Raw genomic sequence first — 19,649 nt, forward strand, 5'->3', positions numbered from 1 at the left:
ATCCTTTCACACAGGGTGATCTCAGTTTATTGTGGCAAAGTTGGATCACCGCTGCACCTCTTGGATTTGCCCATATTTCTGCTGCTCTAGGTCCTGTATTATTTCATTCAGTCATTCATGAGTTATTTCTTAATTCTACCTATATGGCCTCATTTAAAGACCCTTCCAAGACATCCTCGCTCATTATCTCTGAGATCACAGAGCAATAACACTACGATCTCTTTTCTTCTACATTTCCACCCCCCCCAACTCCTTAATGTACAAACTGTCATTATTTCTTCAACAGGGTACCTTGTAAGCATTGTGTTTCCATCTGCTACATTTTGAAAACAATGCAAATGGACTCCAAAAAGTATTGCTGAAAACAAAAATGTTACAAAATACAAAATTTCAGAAATATTACTGTAACCATTTTAATACAGAAAGGTGCCTATGGTAAGTGATTTGTGACCCGCTATTTGCCACACCTGCCAATAAAAACTAAAATGTCAAAAATCAACACCATGAATTTTACCTATTATCCTTAAAATACTCGGAACGCAATGAGCAAATTATGGAGAGAGAAACAAGATGCAAAGGAGATTATACATATTAATAACATATATTAAATGATAAATTATATATTAATCTATATTTTTTTATTATACCTGACATATGGAACTTCTTTCCACCTTTTCTTTTACCCTTAACTGCAGCTTTTATGAATTAAAAGCCTTTTACTTTTCTTCCCCAAGACATACGGCAGCAGAACTCGCACAGCTGGCAAATAATTCAACTTCATCCTACAGAGTCCTCCTCCCCTATTTAGAACAATTTTGGCAACAGCACAGAGACTTTTCTTGGGCTGGTAGTCATTAAGATTCATTTTGGCCAGCTCTCAGTGACCAGCCCTCTCCCTGGTCCCTGGAAGTTGACGACAAACAGATGTTCTGCGTGCTCCAGTTCATTATGCTTCTACACTACAACTTCTAAAATACATGCAAGTGCACGTGTGCAGTCAAGTAATTGTCACGCTTCCATAATAAAAAGAACAAAATGCCCTCTACCCTACTGCTACAGTTTTTTTTTGCACCACACAAAACCCTAAAAGAATACAACTATTCAAATAAAATAATTTGGGCTTGTATGTGCTTACTGTTTTTAAATCAGATTACATTCTCTGCCTATTCTCCATCCTGATACAGGAAATGATATAATGGCAGCACTTTGCTCACAGAATCCCATCATTACAAATCTGTGAAAAGTAAGGCGAGCAAAATTTAAGATCATTTGATGAGATGCAACACTAAATAAGTTTATAATAAAAGTGGGTTTTAATGATCTAAGTAATTGGCAGATCTGAAGCCATAGCATCCATACCACCACAATTATAGTTCTAAACGTAGTTTGGGGCCCTTTTTTTTTGGAGCAGATGGTCACAAGCTTTAAGTTATATAGTTGCATATTTTTCCAGCTCTTTTTTCGCTGCTTAGATGTTTTACCAAAAGGCAGAACTCTCCTTTTAATGAGATCCATTGAACTGAGAAGCTGAAGTACAATTCCTACAGACCTGACTACCCCATTTCCTGTTAATTGATTCCAGCACTTATTTGTGAAAAGATATGGCTGAAAAAAACTTTAAAATACTTTACAATTTTGAACAGTTCTAACTAAAACCTTAATATAGCACATAACATACTGTATTAATTGGAACTGTATATTATCCACACTGAAATGTTGTCAATACTATGATATAAATTCATTGTTCGTGTGCTGGAATTACAGATGCATAAGTAAAGGAATTCCTCAAGGAAGAAATCTAGAACAAGAAGCAATGTTAATTTGTGGTTAAATAGCACTTTTTCATGCAACAGGTAAAAGAAATTCATAGATGCACTGTTGTAGATAGGGAAGGGCATCGTAATCAAAAGCAAATAGAGCCAAAACACACACACACACACCATTATCTAACAACACCTGATATTCCAGTTCAACACTGAGGCAAAAGTGCAATATCTAGACTACCTGGAGTAGATGTCTCAAACCACTAGAACAATACCATCAACATCATCTCTGCAAAAAACCCCCAAATTCACTAGAAGGGCAAGCAAACTATGTTAGTGCCTTCTCCTAGATCAACATCTCAAGACTGAAGCCCTAGCTACACCCAGGTGGCTACTTTGGAGATACTATTTTATGCATATGCCTGACACCAGCCTCTCAAAACACCTTACCACGTGAAGAGATTACCAGACAGATGGAGAATGAGATTCAATTACATTCTCAAGGCCTCCTTGAACAAATTTCATCTGCTATTGTACTACCCAACTTATCCGCTCCTGGGCAAATAAAGCAATTATTTGATGCTGCTGACCTTGTTAAACAAGTATCAAGGAAACAATGTACACAAATCTGAATTGCTGAAGAATGCCCTGTAAAGTCCAATTTATTTTCTCCTCTAATGGTATTCACCATTTCTGTAGACATCAATTACCCTCACATATATATTTGTTCGGAGACAAATGCAAAAGGAATTACCATGATCTGATTAAGTGGCCTACTTCCATTTTTACTTACGTTTTTACGTTCAAAGGTCATTATCCATCACAACCAATAAGCAGAAACCAAGATTTTCTGTTGAACATCAAGTGATACCAATGAAGAAAATTAATGGTTCCATTGCTGTGTTAAGGCCAGTTAAACTGCTCTTTGCAAGTACTTCATAATATCAGAACCCCTTCCAAAGCGAGTGAAGCTAATTGCGTCAGAAATCCCATAAGCAAAAATGTAGGCAGTGAGAGAAAGTGTGCACAGTATGCTGTGCAATTGCAAAATGGCAGGGAGAATCCAGGTCAAAGGGTACAAATGCAACTATTGTCCATCTGAATGTGGTTTGCACTCCAGTACTGGTTACAAAACCATTGGTGTTGCATTATCAAAACCTCATAAAAGGAGTCCTATGCCACCAAATTATTCTCGTCTAATAGCAAAGACAGGACATATTATCCATCTTTGTTAATAAACTGCTCAACAACTAACCCTTTTAATCAGACCTGAAATTTATCATTTCACAGTATTTAAAGGGCACACCCAAATTAAAATAAAGTAGTAATTTGTCAAAAACTACTACCACTACGTCGACTCAGGCCTAGGGGGCCGGCGTCAGGCAAAAACTGGACTGCTCTTATTATCCTGAAATCAACACAGTATGATTTAGGTAAATAAAGTAAGGAGTGGTACTGCTAGGGTGAAATGTAATAAGTAACACAAACATTCTTAGTTAGACTCACCCATTGTAGGCACTTGAACTAGGGCTGCGGTCACGTTCTCGCTCGTGGTCGCGGTCCCTGTCCCGATCACGTTCTCGCTCCCTGTTGCGATCTCTTTCACGATCACGGTCCCTTTCCCTCTCTCTTCGTGGATAATAATCCCATTGATGTTGCTGTTGTTGTGCTGGTTGTTTGTTGTTGTCAATTAAGGTACTCCAAGAAGAAACTGGGATATTCGGATATGATAGATTACCATAATCTGAAAGGAAGCAGTACTGGGCAATCATTACTTTCTTTCATCATCATATTTCATGGCATTTTGAGGCCCATGAAACAATAAAACCATAGTTATCATAATAATAACGCATTTCTAATTAACTTTCTTTTTTATGGCCAAAACAATAACAAAGCTAGCAGCCAGCCCTCCAATTACAAAGGAAACTGCACAAGCACAGCTCACATGCCAGAAGTTCAGGAAGTTATTTAAGTAGCTCTTTATCTTCCAGAAGTATAGTCTCTCACCAAGATGTTCAACAAAGAAATTTCCAATGGCTTGCATTTGTTGCAGATGTCCATGGAGCATATCATTCACCTTGAACTAGTTGATGAAGGGCCTTCGGCTAGAAATGTTAACCAGGTTTCTTCTTCCACAGATGATGCCTGACCTGCTATGTATTTCCAGCATTCTGCTTTTGTTTCAGATTTCCAGCATCTGCAGCTTTTCAAATTTTCATTTATAAAACACTTTTAATGTTTTGTTGCATCTTTCCTTCTCTTTAATTTGTTCCATGCACAACTTAATATTGAATTAAATATTCAAAATAACAATAGTTTAGACTACATTTTAAATAATAAGTCATACAGATCACATGTCCCCAGACTGTTCCACTCCATTTTTGTTTCAGAAAGACAGCTCTACCAGAGCAAAAAAAAAAGTTAGTGGACAAATGCGTACAAAATGAATGTTCAGTGGCTGCTGCTTATGATCTATAGGCCAAGAAGCCATATTACTTGTACAAGAGCTCTGGGGAAAAAAACAATAGCGCTCTTCAGGGAAAAGAAGCAGTCACCATTTGCTGGTTAAATGTATATACAAATCTCCACTTCGACACAATTTAATTGGCCAATTAGCTTTAAAACAAATCAGCTGAACTGCTCACCACATTTCCAGCAAATGGACAATGAAGCAAAAAAACAACAAACTGCTGGAAGAAATCAGTAGGTCAAGCAGCATTTGTGAAGGCAAATAGAGAGTTAACATTTTGGGTCTTGATGCTGCATCAGTATAGGATAATGGCCAATGAATGCAGACTTGCTAGCAACCATCATCAGTGATTGAATAATTACAGATATTTAATGAGTGATTTTTAAACCCACTGCCAATATACTTCTTTAAGAAGCTACCTTTAATCAAAAATAATTACTACAGTGGCTAAAAGTTTTGATACCATTTAACAATTCCAAAACAGAAAGAGATCATCAAGACCAAATTATTTGCATGTTCATTCTCCACATTGCTTGTCCTAATTTTCCTATGGAAGCTCTCTTCTTAAATCCATATACATCTCCTAATTTTTTTTTAAAAATCGTGACTGCTTGTTCCAGACCTATAAAGACACTGCAAAGACACTGTGGATTTCTATCCACAATATTTTCAAGTCACTTTCTACTCTACTTGGTTCCAGTGAAAGCAGCTCCAATTTTCTAAGTTTTTTTTTGTTGTGTTGGTTATTATGCCCCTTCATAATAGCTTGTATTCTTGTGCACTACCAGTAATAATGCCACAGTCAGCAGCAATTTAGTTGAATGAAAATGTTTGTCACCATCACATTAATGTTTTTCAAATGAATAATCCTATCATAATTGCTCAGCATGATATTTTAAAAAATGCCTAGTCTATTTTAAGAAAAGCTTATTTATGACTAAATGATCTCAAGACATTGGTTTAAATATTTCCAAGATTTCCCAGGGAATTTAATTAAATAATGGAATAATAAAAATATCAGGAAAGTGATATATTACCAGACTGTGATTAAAAAACATTGTTTTAATACCAAAGGTCAGAGAGCTGTCCCACAGATTAGACAAGCAATAACTTGGCATGCTCATCCTCAGAATCATATCTTTCAGCCACAGTTACAGAATTTTATTACTATCCATGGGTAAAGCCTGCATTATCAATAGGACAAGCCCATCATAAGTGGTGGCTCCATGTCTGGAAGGAGTAGACTGGAAGTCCTCCAGATAACACACAAACTACAGGTTTCATACCATTAAGCCAAACAATGACAAAAAATCCACCTATTGATTAACACTGACCACTTTCAGTTATCAATAAGCACTCCTACATGATAATACGTTCTATTATTTGTCCAGCCTGGACAATCAACATGGTGATGTGGCTCGACACCAAATTATAACTTGATCCATAATCTTAATGTATATGGTATTTTCTTCTCCTTTTGATATTCTTTGTGCCAACAAGCTTGCTTCTCATTTATTATCCAAATTCTCTCCAAACCACTCAAATATAAAACTGTTTTTTCTCAGTGACATTTTCACTGTTTCTCCTTAATCCCTGGACCCAACAACTTTTCATATTGTTACTTCAATTTCCTTTCATTTTGGTCCATTAAATGAAAGCCATGATTCAAGGAAGATATGTAGCAATGAATTTATACTCTTAATTCAGCTTCAGCCACTCCCTTGACTTTGTCATTCTCCTCCCATTATTTCATTCATAGAGAAGGCAAAACATGATGATGACTTCCTTAAACCATTCCCTACTCATCATGCAACAACCCTTCTTCCTTCTGCATTCATTCCTAGAAAAAATACCAGAAATAACTAGTTTAAATGAGGTACAAAAGTAGCATCAAACATACCAAAAAGGTCTGAGCCCTTGAAACTACCACTAAACTACAGAAGCAACATGGTATCATTATGACCAAGCCCCATATCCAGTTGCAAATAGTGAAGTACAATTGAACAGAGAGACAATATTAGCAGCATCTCCGTCATTAATGGGCACCACTCAGTGATAACAGCATGACTGAGGAAACTGCAGATAATTATGCCAGGTGTGCAAAGCAATGATCCACTTCTCTGACCCAATTTTGCTAAGTTGGATTTCAATTCTGTTTTCAACTAATTTAATGCACTCCACATTAAGAGCACAAAACATATCAGAGCTTTTAGACAACTGTAGACTGTGGTTTTAAAGATTAGTTGCATGTTTCTAGGAAAGCTGCTACAGTTCAACTACAGAATGTGGATGTCCCAGTTAGGCCACTAACTGCTCTTTATTATAAGCATTTTAAAAGACTGGGAAGATTTAATTACTATATATATATATATATCAGAATCAGCAAAAATAGGGATTTCTTTCCCTGGAAAATCCCAGTGAATCAAATTTTTAAAAAAATATTCCCACAGTTTCATGGCCATCTATATAAAACATTTTTAGTCCAGTTTAATTTAATTACTTGTATATAAATTCCAAGCTGCTACAGCAGATTCAAGCAAAATCGCTGCATCAATAGGCTAGTGATTCAATAGGTTCATGACTCAACCACTTTTTAGTATTTTACCCATCAACATACCTCTGTTCGACAAGATGAAACAAAATATCCAGGTGCTTCCAGTTCACAAGATCAGAAAGGGCCCAATTTAACTAAACACAATCTCAAAGGTTAACTTGGAACAATCAGCAAAATGACACGAACTGTTTGTGACAGGGAAGCAGCTCTTAATTACTGACAACTTCGTCAACAATTTTGAGTTCATTAGGACCACTTGCCTCCAGACGTTATCACAATATTGTCCAAACACACATTAAAAAAGATGGCTTCCTGAAGACAGACAACATTGATTGCCCTTGACACAAGAATTATTGAATCAGATTACTTCACAAAATTCAACAAGTAGTTAAAGACTCTCCACTATCTCAAGTATCATCTAGCGCAATGAAACAATCCAATCACTTCCATTACAGATTATCACTACAAGGAGTTCTTTGGGCCAGTTGTTCTAAAGTCAAATCTTCTACTGCTTTAGTAATAATTGTTCTTTCAGCACAAGGACAGCAATGTGGGCACAGATCTTTAGATAATACCGATTTCCATGGTCATCTTGACTATACCTCTTCTCACCGTCTCCTGCAAAAATACTATTTCCTTTTCTCAATTCCTTCGTCTCCATCACATCTGTTCCAAGGATGATGCTTTCCTTTCCAGGACGTCTTTAAAGAATGGAGTTTCCCTTTCCTCCATCATTGATGCTGCCCATACCTACAGTTCCTCTATTTCCCGGATGTCCGCGCTCACACCATCTTCCCAATGCCATAATAGGGATAGATTTCCTTTGGTCCTCACCTACCACCCCCACATTCAACACATCCATCTCCACAACTTCCACCATCTTCAACGGAAGCCAACCACCAAACACATCGTTAACTTCCTCCCACTCACTGCTTTCTGTACGGATCGCTCCCTTCATGATTTCCTTGTCCATTGTCCCTCCCCACTAATCCTTCCCCTGGCATATACCCCTGCAAGCGACTGATATGTTACCCTTGCCCATTTACCTCTATTCAGGGTGCCAAACAGTCCTTGCAGGTGAGTCAACCTTGCACCTGCAAATCTGTTACCTGTCAGCTGTTGTATCAGGTGCTCCAACGCAGCCTCCTCTATATTGGTGAGATGAGACATAAATTTAAGGACCGCTTTGTCGAGCACCTCCGCTCTATCCACCAAAATGACCAGTCATTTTAATTCCTCTCCCCATTCCTGTTCACTTTCAGGGTGGAGAAGCAACACCTCACATTCCATATAGGTAGCCTCCAACCTGATGGCATGCACATTGATTTCTCCTTCCAGTACAAAAAAAAATCACCCTCCCCTGCTCTCTTCTTCTATTCCCCACTCTGGCTTCTTACCACTTCTCCCCACCTGCCTATCACTTCCCCTGGTGAACTTCCTTCTTCCCATACTCTTATGGTCCACTCTCCTCTCCTATCAGATTTCTTTTTCTCAAGCCACCTTTCCCACTCACTTGGTTTCACCTATCACCTTCTAGCTCGTCCTCCTTCCCCTTCCCCCACTTTCTTTATTCTGGCTCCTTACCCCTTCCTTTCCAGTCCTGATGAAGGGCCTTGGCCTGAAAAATCAACTGTTTATTCATTCCCAAAGATGCTGCCTGACCTGCTAAGTTTCTCCAGCATTTTGTGTCTGTTGTTTTGGGCTTCCAGCATCTGTAGAATTTCTTGTATTAGAAAATGCATCAAGGCTTGAATATTCATGCTTAAGATTTGTTGGAAATTAACATAATTTTCACTCAAGTCCTAGTCAATGACCATTTCCAACGACAATCTAAGCATCTCCCTTTGACGTTCAATAGAATTACTGCCAACATTCTGGGGCCACCACAAACCAGGAAACTAGACAACCACATTCTGCTATACTTAACTACTTAAAGCCTTGCCACTAAGGTACAAATCAGGAGCATGAAGGCAACTCCAAGCCTGCCAGGATAAATGTACTTGTAGCAAAAATCTCAGAAGAGGAGTACAGCCTGCTTGGGTGGCAGCTAGTACTAAATACAGGAGTGTGCTGCTTAACGTCCATTCGGGCAACGTCCGATCGCATATACTTCCGTAGTCCTGATCAGAGAACGTGACATAGCGGATGTAACCAATCAATGTATTGCACGTCTCTTGAGTGTAGTAGCGTTATCTGTTTAATTTTCTTTGGAAAATACTACCGTAAAGTGCATCATGGCTTCCAAACGCAGCAAAACCACTCCTAGTGATTGCAGCAGCAAAAGGCAAAGGAACAGTATTGATTTAGAAGTGAAACAAAAGGTTATTAGACAATATGAAGGTGGAAACCAGCGAATGCTATTGCTCGGGATTTAGGCATGTCGCACTTGACAATCACGACGATCTTGAAAAACAAAGAAAAAATTCTCGAAGCTGTTAAAGGATCGGCTTCACTGAAAACTACAAGGCTCACAAAAATGCGAGAGGGACCTATATCAGATATGGAGAAATTGCTAATGACATGGATTTAGTCAACACAGGTACACTACAGTACTCCATATAGGTTTGCTAAGTATATAATATGGTGTTCGCACAGCGTCCAAATCACATAACGTCCGATTTCACAGAACATATCGTGGACGTTAAGTGACACATATCGTATTAAATAGGCAATGCTTCTGCCATCCATGTAATGCAGTTATAGCATGTATCCTTTACAAACTATATTGTACAAGTTTGCCAAATCTTTCAAATCAGTTACATATACAATGTAGGCCAGCAGGAATGGGAAGCACCACAAGTCCTGAATTGGTAATACTTCAGTTCTACGTTTCTGCTGGGTCATACTTTTCAAAGTCCCTGCTTAATGGTGCACTGGCAGCACTTCAATTATACAGAGTAACACAACCCAAGAAAACTTGATCCAACACTAGCTGAGTAATTTCAATGATATTCATACACCACAAAAGTAGTACAAAATGTTGCTGGAGTTCCAACCATCTTAAGTTCCATTGTAAAATCTTTGAAAGCATTGTTTCAAGTGTCCAGAAGCATCTTTCTTTCAGATGTCTCTACATGTTGTAATACAAAGCTACGGAATGTACTTACCATTGGTCGGATAACCAAATGGAGGAGCAGTCCGGCTGTTATATGCTGGAGGTCCACTAAAAATCATAAGAGCAAACCACTTGTCAAACGTGTACTGTATCATACCATGCAAAACATAAATGCAAAAAAAAAACTGGATAAAATGGCAAAATTTAATTTCACATCAACAACGGCAGCACCATCCTTAAAATATCAGTTCAAGGGATTCAATACCATGGTAGATTAGTAACTTCCCTTTCATGAACAAATCCAACCAAAAGAGCACATTTAAAGTCCGTTTTTGTGAATGCACCAACGCTGCTGCAATTGTCTTGAAATCTGACGAGTGCTCTGGCAGACATGCTTTCGGTGGTTAAGGATATTTATATGTTAAATAGTATAACTCATGATACCCAACATTTCTCCAATTCATGTGTGCTATCTGATTTATAATGCAACTGATAACATTTGAACTAAATCCATGACAAAAATTAAGTATGTCGTGAACTGGTGGGCACTGGTGGGCAGCTGGAATTATCTTTTGATTCTCCGTTTTCACAGCTGGTTTTGCAACTTGAACCATTTAAAATTTTCTAACATGACCAAATTTTGTTGTTAGCTCACTCCTAATTCCCCAGTCTTACTTCTGAAGTTCAATTTCTTGTTAACCTGCCTTCCTATATAGTTATAATAAATCTTTGAGCTCATTTTTCAATGTCTTCTTACAACGGTCAAATCACCACATTATTCTAATCTTCAATTTTAACTCAAGAAAATAAAAGCAAGGATTGGTGGCAAAATTGAAACCATTTAAATTAAATGGGCAGAGGCAACATGAATAGCGTCATGGTGACACTACTATTTCTCTTTAAGCAGGACTGCCACTTGAACAAGGGATTATAAAAATAAAAACAGATAAACCATTTTCATTGGCATAAAGATCAACAATCACATACAAATGAGTTAAAAATTTTGGGTGTACAGAAGGAGGTCCCACAGCTATATGAAAGTGTGGTAAAGGTGACATACAAAATGCTTGCCATCATTCCTTCACCAATTCAAACATTGAATATAAAAGTCAGGACACAATGTTGCAGCTGCATAAAACGTTGGTTAGGTCACATTTGGACTATAATGTGCAGTTCTAGTTGCCTCATTACAGGATAGATGTGGTTTGGAAAGAGTACAGAATGCTGTGCTTCACTGTTGACTGCAGATACTCATCCATGTAACACACTCCAGCTCTTCTATGAACCAACTGCCTCCTGTTTGAGCCAAACCTTTCAAAATTTGACTTGTCAGTCCAAAGCACTTGCTGCCATTGTTAAGAACCCCAGCCCTTGTGTTTTTGTGCATAGGTCAGTCTCTTGGCTTTGTTTCCACTTGAGAAGAAGGGCTTTTTGGCAGCAACTCTTCCATGAAGACTACTTCTGACTTGGCTCAAACAGGAGGCAGCACGTCCATAGAAGAGCAGGAGAGCGTGACATAGACAATTGTCTGCAGCCAACAGTGAAGGATGCAGGAGGTTCCCTGCAGGTTTGGGGCTGCACTTTTGCAAATGGAGTTGGTGACCTGGTCAGAATTAATGGAATCCTCAATTCTGAGAGGTATAAGTGGATTCTCATCCATGAAGCATTATCATCAGGAAGACACCTGATCAGTCCCAACTTCATTCTGCAGCAAGACAATGAACTCAAACACACAGCCAAGGTCATAAAGACATCATCGAGGCTGCCTGGGATTACCTGGAGAGACTCAAGCTAGTGAGACAGACAAATTCTGTAGAAGAACTGTGACAAGTTCTCCAAGATGCTTGGAACAACCTACTATCCAATTTTCTCACAAAACTGCACAACAGCGTACCCAAGAGAATTAAGGCAGTTTTAAAGGCAAAGGGTGTCATACCAAATATTGATTTGATTTAGTATTTTACTGTTTACAACTTTATAATTTTTTTTGATATTTAGAAATTTTTCATTATTTTTATTTCATTTTATTTCTGATTTTTTTTACATGCACAGTTACTGCACTTGTGCATATAACAATAAACTCAACTCTGACTTTGAAGAGGGCAGTTTTTTTTTAAAAATACAGTGCCTATAAAAAGTATGCACCCACCCCCTATGAATCACAGTGGATTTAATTTGGCTTTTTTTTAAAACTCTGATCAACAGAAAAAGACTCTTCTGTGTCAAGGTGAAAACAGATCTCAACAAAGTGATCTAAATTAATTATGAATATAAAACAATAGTTTGCGTAAGTATTTTACCCATTCAAGTCAGTATTTAGTAGATACACCTTTGGTGGCAATTACAGTCTTGAGTCTGTATGCATAGGTATCTATCAACTTTGCACATCTGGACATTGCAATTTTTCTCCATTTTTCTTTACAAAACTGCTCAAGCTGTCAGATTTCATGAGGATAGTAAGGGAACAGCCCTTTTCAAGTCCAGCCACAAATTCTCAATTGGATTGAGGTCTAGACTCTTTCTTGCCCACTCCAGACATTAACTTTGTTGTTTCTAAGCCATTCCTGTGTAATGGTTTTATGCTTGGGGTCATTATCTTGCTGGAAAACAAATCTTCTCCCAAGTTGCAGTTCTCTAAGACTGCATCAGGTTATCCTCCATAATTTCCCTGCATTTTGCTGCATTTTTACCCTCTACCTTCACAAGCCTTCCATGGCCTGTTGCAGTGAAGTATCCCCACACAATGATGCAGCCGCCACCATGCTTCACGGTAGGGCTGGTGTTTTTGATGAGGTACTCCAAACATAGCATTAAGTCTAATAACCAAAAAGCTCTATTTTGGTTTCATTAGGTCATAGAACTTTTTTCCAGCAGACTTCAGAGTCTCCCACATGCCTTCTGGTAAACTCCAGCTGAGAATTCATGTGAGTTTTTTCCCCCCAACAGTAGCTTTCTTTTTGCTACTCTCCCATAAAGCTGCAACTGGTGAAGCACCTGGGCAACAGCTGTTTTATGCGTAGTCTCTCCCATTTCAGCCGCTAAAGCTTATAACTCATAGAGTTGTCATAGTGGCCTCCCTCACTGGTCTTCTTCTTGTACAGTCACTCAGGTTTTGAGGACACCTGCTCTAGGCAGATTTACAGCTGTGCCATATTCTCTCCATTTCTTGATGATTAACTTAATGATACTCCAAGGAATATTCAGTGACTTGGAAATTTTCTCGTATCCATCTCCTGTCCTGTGCTTTTCAATAACCTTCTCGTGGAGTTGATTGTGTGTTCTTTTTTCTTCATGGTGTAGTTTTTACCAGCATACTGACTCACCAGCAGCTGGACCTTCCAGACACAGGTGTCCTTTTACTACATTTAATTGAAAGAACTTGACTGCACACTTATTATGTGACTTCTAAAACTAATTGGCTGCACCAGTGTTGATTTGGTGTATCATATTAAAGATGGTGAATACTTATGCAATCAATTATTTTGTGTTTTATGTTTGTAATTAATTTAGATCACTTTGTAGAGATCTGTTTTCACTTTGACACAAAAGTCTTTTTCTGTTGATCAGTGTAAAAAAAGCCAAATTAAACTCACTGATTCAATGGTGTAAAACAATAAAACAGGAAAACTTTCAAGGGGGTAAATACTTTTTAATAGGCACTGTATATAATAGAATGCACTGGCAGGAAGCAGATATGAGCATGGCATTTAACAGCCATGAACATGCAGGGGATAAAGGGATATGGACCTTATGCAGACAGAAGGAATTAGCTTATTTTGGTATCATGCAAGGCATAGACTTTGTGGACCAGAAGTTTGCTCCTGTGCTGTACTGTTCTGTATTCTAAAACAACTGGCAAAGGTAAATAAAAAGATATTTATTTCTATTATAATGATCTTGAAAAGTGGTGGGAAGAACAGATTCATAGGAACTTTTTAAAAACGATTTGTATAAATATTTTCATGTGATAAACTTTATGGCGATATAGGAGCAGAGTAGATGGGATAAATATCTTTGTTATTTAAAACATAAAGCAAAGATGAATAGAATATGCTTATGTTCAAGCAAGGTATCAGTGTAAGAGTCATTTAGCATGGAAAACTGCTCTCTGGCCTGACTCATCCATGCTGATCAAGACAATATTTCATGCGTGGTCTAACTAATCTTTAGTGCAGCTGCAACAACACCACAATTCACATACTCAATACCCCTGTCAAGAAAGGCAAGCAAGTGAAACATCTTCACAACCCTATCCACCTGATCTACCAAATGTCTGATTGGTAATATTAGTTATTTAAGTAACGAATAAAGATTGAAACAAGGTGTGGTTTGATCTGAGAACACAAGCATCTGGTTTTCATGGAGTTGTATAGCAACTGTCTGCAGAAACTTTGCAAAAACCTTTGAAACAAATACACAATAACTATACTGAAACAGGAAATTCTCAACTAACTTCAGTTACAGCGATTAGGACATGGGCCATTATTATAAGGATAAGTTATGGCAAAAAATAAAAATGTATGGGCTTTAAGGTCAGTTATATGAATATGTTGATGAGAGCAATTAAAAGAGGAGGGGAGCATTCTTGTGAGCTTAAACAGAAGCATTAACCCATTGAAGCTAATTTCCCATTTCTGCTAAGAATAAATTATTCTAAATCAAAAGATCCCATTATAAAAATTTGGATCATTTTCTAAATTTTGCTTTATACAAAACCACTGTAGCTTTATACAAAATACTACCGTGGCAATCTTGTTCATGACTCAACATTAAGATAACCTGACAACTGATGAAACCAGCAATATTTTTGCATATTATCTTATTAATTTGTCAACCAAAATTTAAAGTCCCATTGCCAATCCATTAGAGAGCCTCTTCTAAAAAGAAAACACTTGTATTTTGCCTTTCATGTTCTCAATAAAGCTAAAAACACTTCATAGCTAACAAAGTACTTTTCCAATGCCTATATTTTAAATGGGGGTGGGGGGGCAACCTCATTGAAACCCACCGAATATTGACAGTTTAGATAAGAGTGGACGTGCAGAGGATGTTTCCATTAGTGGATGAGTCTAAGACCAGAAGACACAACCTCAGAATAGACGGACTTCCCTTTAGAACAGAGATGGGGTGAAATCTCTTTAGCCAAATGGTAGTGAATCTGTAGAATTCATTGCCACAGTTGACTATAGAGGCCAAGCCACTGGGTATATTTAAAGCAGAGTAAGGCCAACAAAAGTTACAGGAAGAAGGCAGGAGAATGGTGTTGAGGGGGGAAAATACATCAGTCACAATCAAATGGCGGAGCAGACTCCATGGGATGAATGGCATAAGTCTGTTCCTAAGTCTCATGTTAATGAATGGCACAGAAATCTTAAGGAGTCTACCTGCTTTCTAAAAATTCTGTGAGCAAAACATCAAAAGTTTGATAAAAACTTAAGAGAAATGGGAAATATATTTGAACACTTAACAAATACAATTAAAAAGTAAGCTCAGTCCAAACTGAATCCATATTTGGAAAGCAAAGGCTATTTTTAAAAGTGTTTGATGTTTAATCTTACGTGCAACAATTCCTCAAAATTGGAACACTTTTCCAGAAGTGACTGGCTTTAATTTAAAACTCAAGATGCAGGTTGGACTTAGAAACCCACACACTGAAGAATTGGCAGGTTACTTTACTTTCTGTCTAACAGGTTGGCAGTAGGCCGACTGCTGATTGAATGTTTCCATATATCCTTCCGGTAGCACACTAATGTCAGTAAACTCATCCAAAAAATTCACGTTATAAACAGGTGGGCTATTAATTCATTGTTCTAAAAATATACTCTTAAATCAGATTCACATTTGCCAGACTCCACAGTGCAGTAGTAGCCAACATATGTGGGTGGCACGTGAACTGCAACAAGCATGCCAACATTCATGAGTGAAGTTTTCATTTCACTTTCTGTTGAAATATAGCTACTGCTTAAGCATCTTAATTGGTATTTAAGATAACCTTGACACACATATTATTAAATGATAATAGAGAACAATCTCCAATAACTGGACCAGTTTTCTATGCTTAGCAGCCCTTAAAGCACCCTCATCCTTCCATGGTTTTTGGAAACAACAGATCGTATTTCTGCTGTTTCTGCAAATGATGTACTCTTTTTATGGGGACAGCTATTAGCCTAAGACTGGATGCAGTGGTGGGGATGTAGCGAGATATAATGGGGCTGATGAACCAACTAGATATGATGGGAATGTTGGGTCAGAGAAGTTTTTGAAATGGGGGTTGGGGGGTTGGAGAAAAGATTATCAACACTTTAATCTGACCTACTCTGCTTTAAAGTGACCCACTGGCCAAAGATGGGAATTTTGATCTTCTAGTCGATCAACCAAAGGTTTTACATTCATTGCCTTAAATCTATGTTTGTATCACAAGTCTACAAAAGCAGTGGTTATGATGTTTAATCATTAATCCACGGACTAATTATCTGGAAATACAAGCCCAAATCCCATATAGATAGCTGCAGAAATTAAGTAATTAAATAAATATCTGGACTAAAAAACTGATGTTAGAATTATCTGCTACACCTTCTTTTTAAAAAATGTAGAAATACAGCACAGTAAACTGCCCTTCCAGTCCAATGAGCCCACGCCACCCAATTACAGCCAAGTGACCAATTAACTTACTAACCTCTACATCTTTGGAATGTGTGAGAAAACCAGAGCACCCAGAGGAAATCCAGGTAATCTCGCGGAGAATGTACTTACAAACAGTAGCAGACCTGAACAGGGGTCACCGGCTCTGTAACAGCGTTATGTTAACCTCTTCGCCACTGTGCCACCTTTCTTAACTGCTGTTGTCTATCGGATTTACTAATGCCTTGAGGGATGGAAATTGGTTACTTTTACCAATGACAAGGATAGATGAGTGATGAGGTTCTGCATAGGGAGTTCGGTGAGTTAGGTGCTAAATTAATGGGCAGGACCTCCAGGGTTGTGATCTCAGGGTTGCTAGTAAGGCTTGAACTAGGAAGATTGCATAGTTTAAAACGTGGCTAAGGAGTTGGTGTAGGAGGGAGGTCGTAAGATTTTTGGATTATTGGACTCTGTTCTAGGGAAGGGGGGACCCGTACAGACGGGACAGTTTGCACCTGAACTGGAGGGGGACTAATATCCTTGTGGGAAGGTTGGTTAGTGCTGCACAGTGGGATTTAAACTAGAGTTGCAGGGGGTGGGAACCAGAGTGCCAGAACAGTAAGTGGAAAGCTTATAGAGGCAGATGTTTGTAGGACCTCAGACAGAGTTAGAAATCAAAAGGCTGAGCACAGTGCGACAAGAGTCCTGGCCTACATATATTTCAATATGAGACAAGGTAGCTGGTGTAAAAACAGGGGCAACGTGTAGTGAGGAGACACTATTGAAAGGGCAAAATTCAACAGGATGAGTTGCAATGTAAAAGGCAGACAAAATCGAAAAGAGTGAATGCAGGACTGAAACTGTTATATTTGAATGCGCACAGTATGCGGAATAAGGTAGATGAACATGTAGCACAGTTGCATATTGGCATGTATGATTTTGTAGGCATCACTGAATCATGACTGAAAGACCTGGGAGCTTAATGTCAAAGGATACACATTGTATCAAAAGGACAGGCAGGAATGCAGAGGGAACAGCATTGCTATTAGTAAAAAATGAAATCTAAATCATTAGAAAGAGGTGACATAGGAACAGGTGGTGCTGAATCATTGTGGATAGAGCTAAGGAACTGCAAGGGTAAAGGGTAAAGAGTTAAGGAGACATTTGCATTTTTCCAGTCTCATGGAACCATTCCAGAATCTAGTGATTCTTGTAAGATCATTACTAATGCCTCCACAGCCACTCTTTTAGAACCCTGGGGTGTACACCATATGATCCAGGTGACTTTATCTGCCTTTTGACCTTTCAGTTTCCCTTAAACCTTCTCTCCAATAATGATAACTTCACATACTTTATGACCCCTGACACCTGGAACTTCCACCATACTGCTAGCGTCTTCCACAGTGAAGACTGATGCAAAACATTCATTCAGTTCAGCTGTCATTTCCTTGTTTCCCCTCTCCCATTACTACCTCTCCAGCATCGTTTTCCAGTGGTCCAATATCCACTCTTGCCTCTCCTTTACACTTTGTGTATCTGAAGAAACTTTTGGTATCCTGTTTAATATTATTGGCTTGCTTGCCTTTGTATTCCACCTTTTCCTTCTTTATGACCTTTTAGTTGCCTTCTGTTGGTTTTTAAAAGTATCCCAGTCCTCTAATTTCCCACTAATTTTTGCTTTATTATATGTCCTCTCTTTGACTTTTATATTGGCTTTGTCTTCTCTTATTAGCCATGGTTATGTCATCCTGCCTTCAGAATACTACTTTCTCTCTGGGATGTATATATCCTGTGCTTTCTGAATTGCTCCCAAAAATTCCATACATTGCTGCTCTGCCATCATGCATGCCAGTGTTCTTTTCCAATCAGAAGGCCTTTGACAAGGTGCCACATGAGGCTGATTAACAAGCTATGAGCCCATAGTATTACACAAAAGATTCTAGCATGGATAAAGCAGGAGGCAAAGAATGGGAATAAAGGGGGACTTTTCTGGTTGGCTGGCAGTGACTAGTGGTGTTCCACAGGGGTCTATGTTGGGACCAATTCTTTTTATGTTATATGTCAATGATTTGGATGATAGAATTTGTGGCTTTGTTGCAAAGTTTGCAGACAATATGAAGATAAATGGAAGAGCAGATCATTTTGAGAATGTAGAGAGGCTACAGAGCATTTGATGGCTCTGGGCCTGTATTGACTAGAATGAGGGGTGACCTCACTGAAAACCTATCCAATGGTGAAAGGCCATGATAGAGTGGATGTGGAGAGGACATTTCTTATGGTGGGAGAGTCTATGACTAGAAAACAGCTTCAGAATAGGGGAGCATCCTTTTAAAATGGAGATAAGGAAAAATTTCTTTAGCCAGAGAGTGGCAAGTCTCTGGAATTCTTTGCCACAGGCAGCTGTGGAGGCTGTCTTTATGTATATTTAGGGCAGAGGTCGATAGATTCTTGATTGGTAAGGCCATGAAGGGCTACAGGAAGAAGGCAGGAGATGGGGCTGAGAGGAAAATTAGATCAGCCGTGATGAAATGGCAGTTCAGACTTAATGGGCCAAATGGCCTAATTTGGCTCCTATATCTCATGGTGTAACAAAGCCTCTCTGTTCAGAGAAAACTAATGATGAGCTATAATAGTGACTAACCTTGCATCCTACATCCTTATGGCAGGGATGAATAAATAAAATAATGGCTACTATCATACAAATCTGTATACATGGGAAACGGATTTAAAGTCTTGGGAATTTTCTATCCAAAAGGCTATAAATACTTCGATCAGAGAGGCCACTGGGTGTTGCATCAATGGGGGTGATGCAGACAGCAAGAGGTGAGGAGTTCTTCCAAACCAATCTTCACCATAACTATTGCACAGGAACAAGTTTGCTAACAACATAAAAATTCTGAGAATTTAAGGAGGGTGGTAGAAGCAAGACTTAGAGCAAGAATTTGATCACAGGATCTAGAAACTGAACAGGCAAGTGTGAAGGTATTCACTCCACGCCAAGAACAATGACAGGTTGTGAACATGGAGGTTTAAAGATATTTGCTTTAAAAATAAACAAAAATCATTATAAAGACTAACAAAGATGAAGCTAGCAAGTTCTGCTGCACAAAAACAAAGCCCCAGAGGAACCATGTCAAGTCGCAAGGGAAATAGAACATAAAAATTGGTTTGAGTTAGGTATCAGGA

At 38.5% G+C, this 19,649-nt stretch overlaps 1 protein-coding gene across 4 annotated transcripts in view; it reads right to left on the bottom strand.

The window, feature by feature from the left end:
• fip1l1a (FIP1 like 1a (S. cerevisiae)) overlaps positions 1 to 19,649 on the bottom strand; it is a 90,989-nt gene that overhangs the window by 14,928 nt on the left and 56,412 nt on the right. For all 4 annotated transcript variants that reach the window (XM_072252708.1, XM_072252710.1, XM_072252709.1 and 1 more), the window contains 2 exons: positions 9,895 to 9,950; positions 3,270 to 3,507 (listed from right to left, as the gene is read on the bottom strand). In XM_072252708.1, the coding sequence (XP_072108809.1) occupies positions 3,270 to 3,507; positions 9,895 to 9,950 (294 nt within the window). The remainder of the gene's footprint in view (positions 1 to 3,269; positions 3,508 to 9,894; positions 9,951 to 19,649) is intronic.

This window comes from Mobula birostris, chromosome 3 (assembly GCF_030028105.1).
Source record: "Mobula birostris isolate sMobBir1 chromosome 3, sMobBir1.hap1, whole genome shotgun sequence".
NCBI lineage: Eukaryota > Metazoa > Chordata > Chondrichthyes > Myliobatiformes > Myliobatidae > Mobula > Mobula birostris.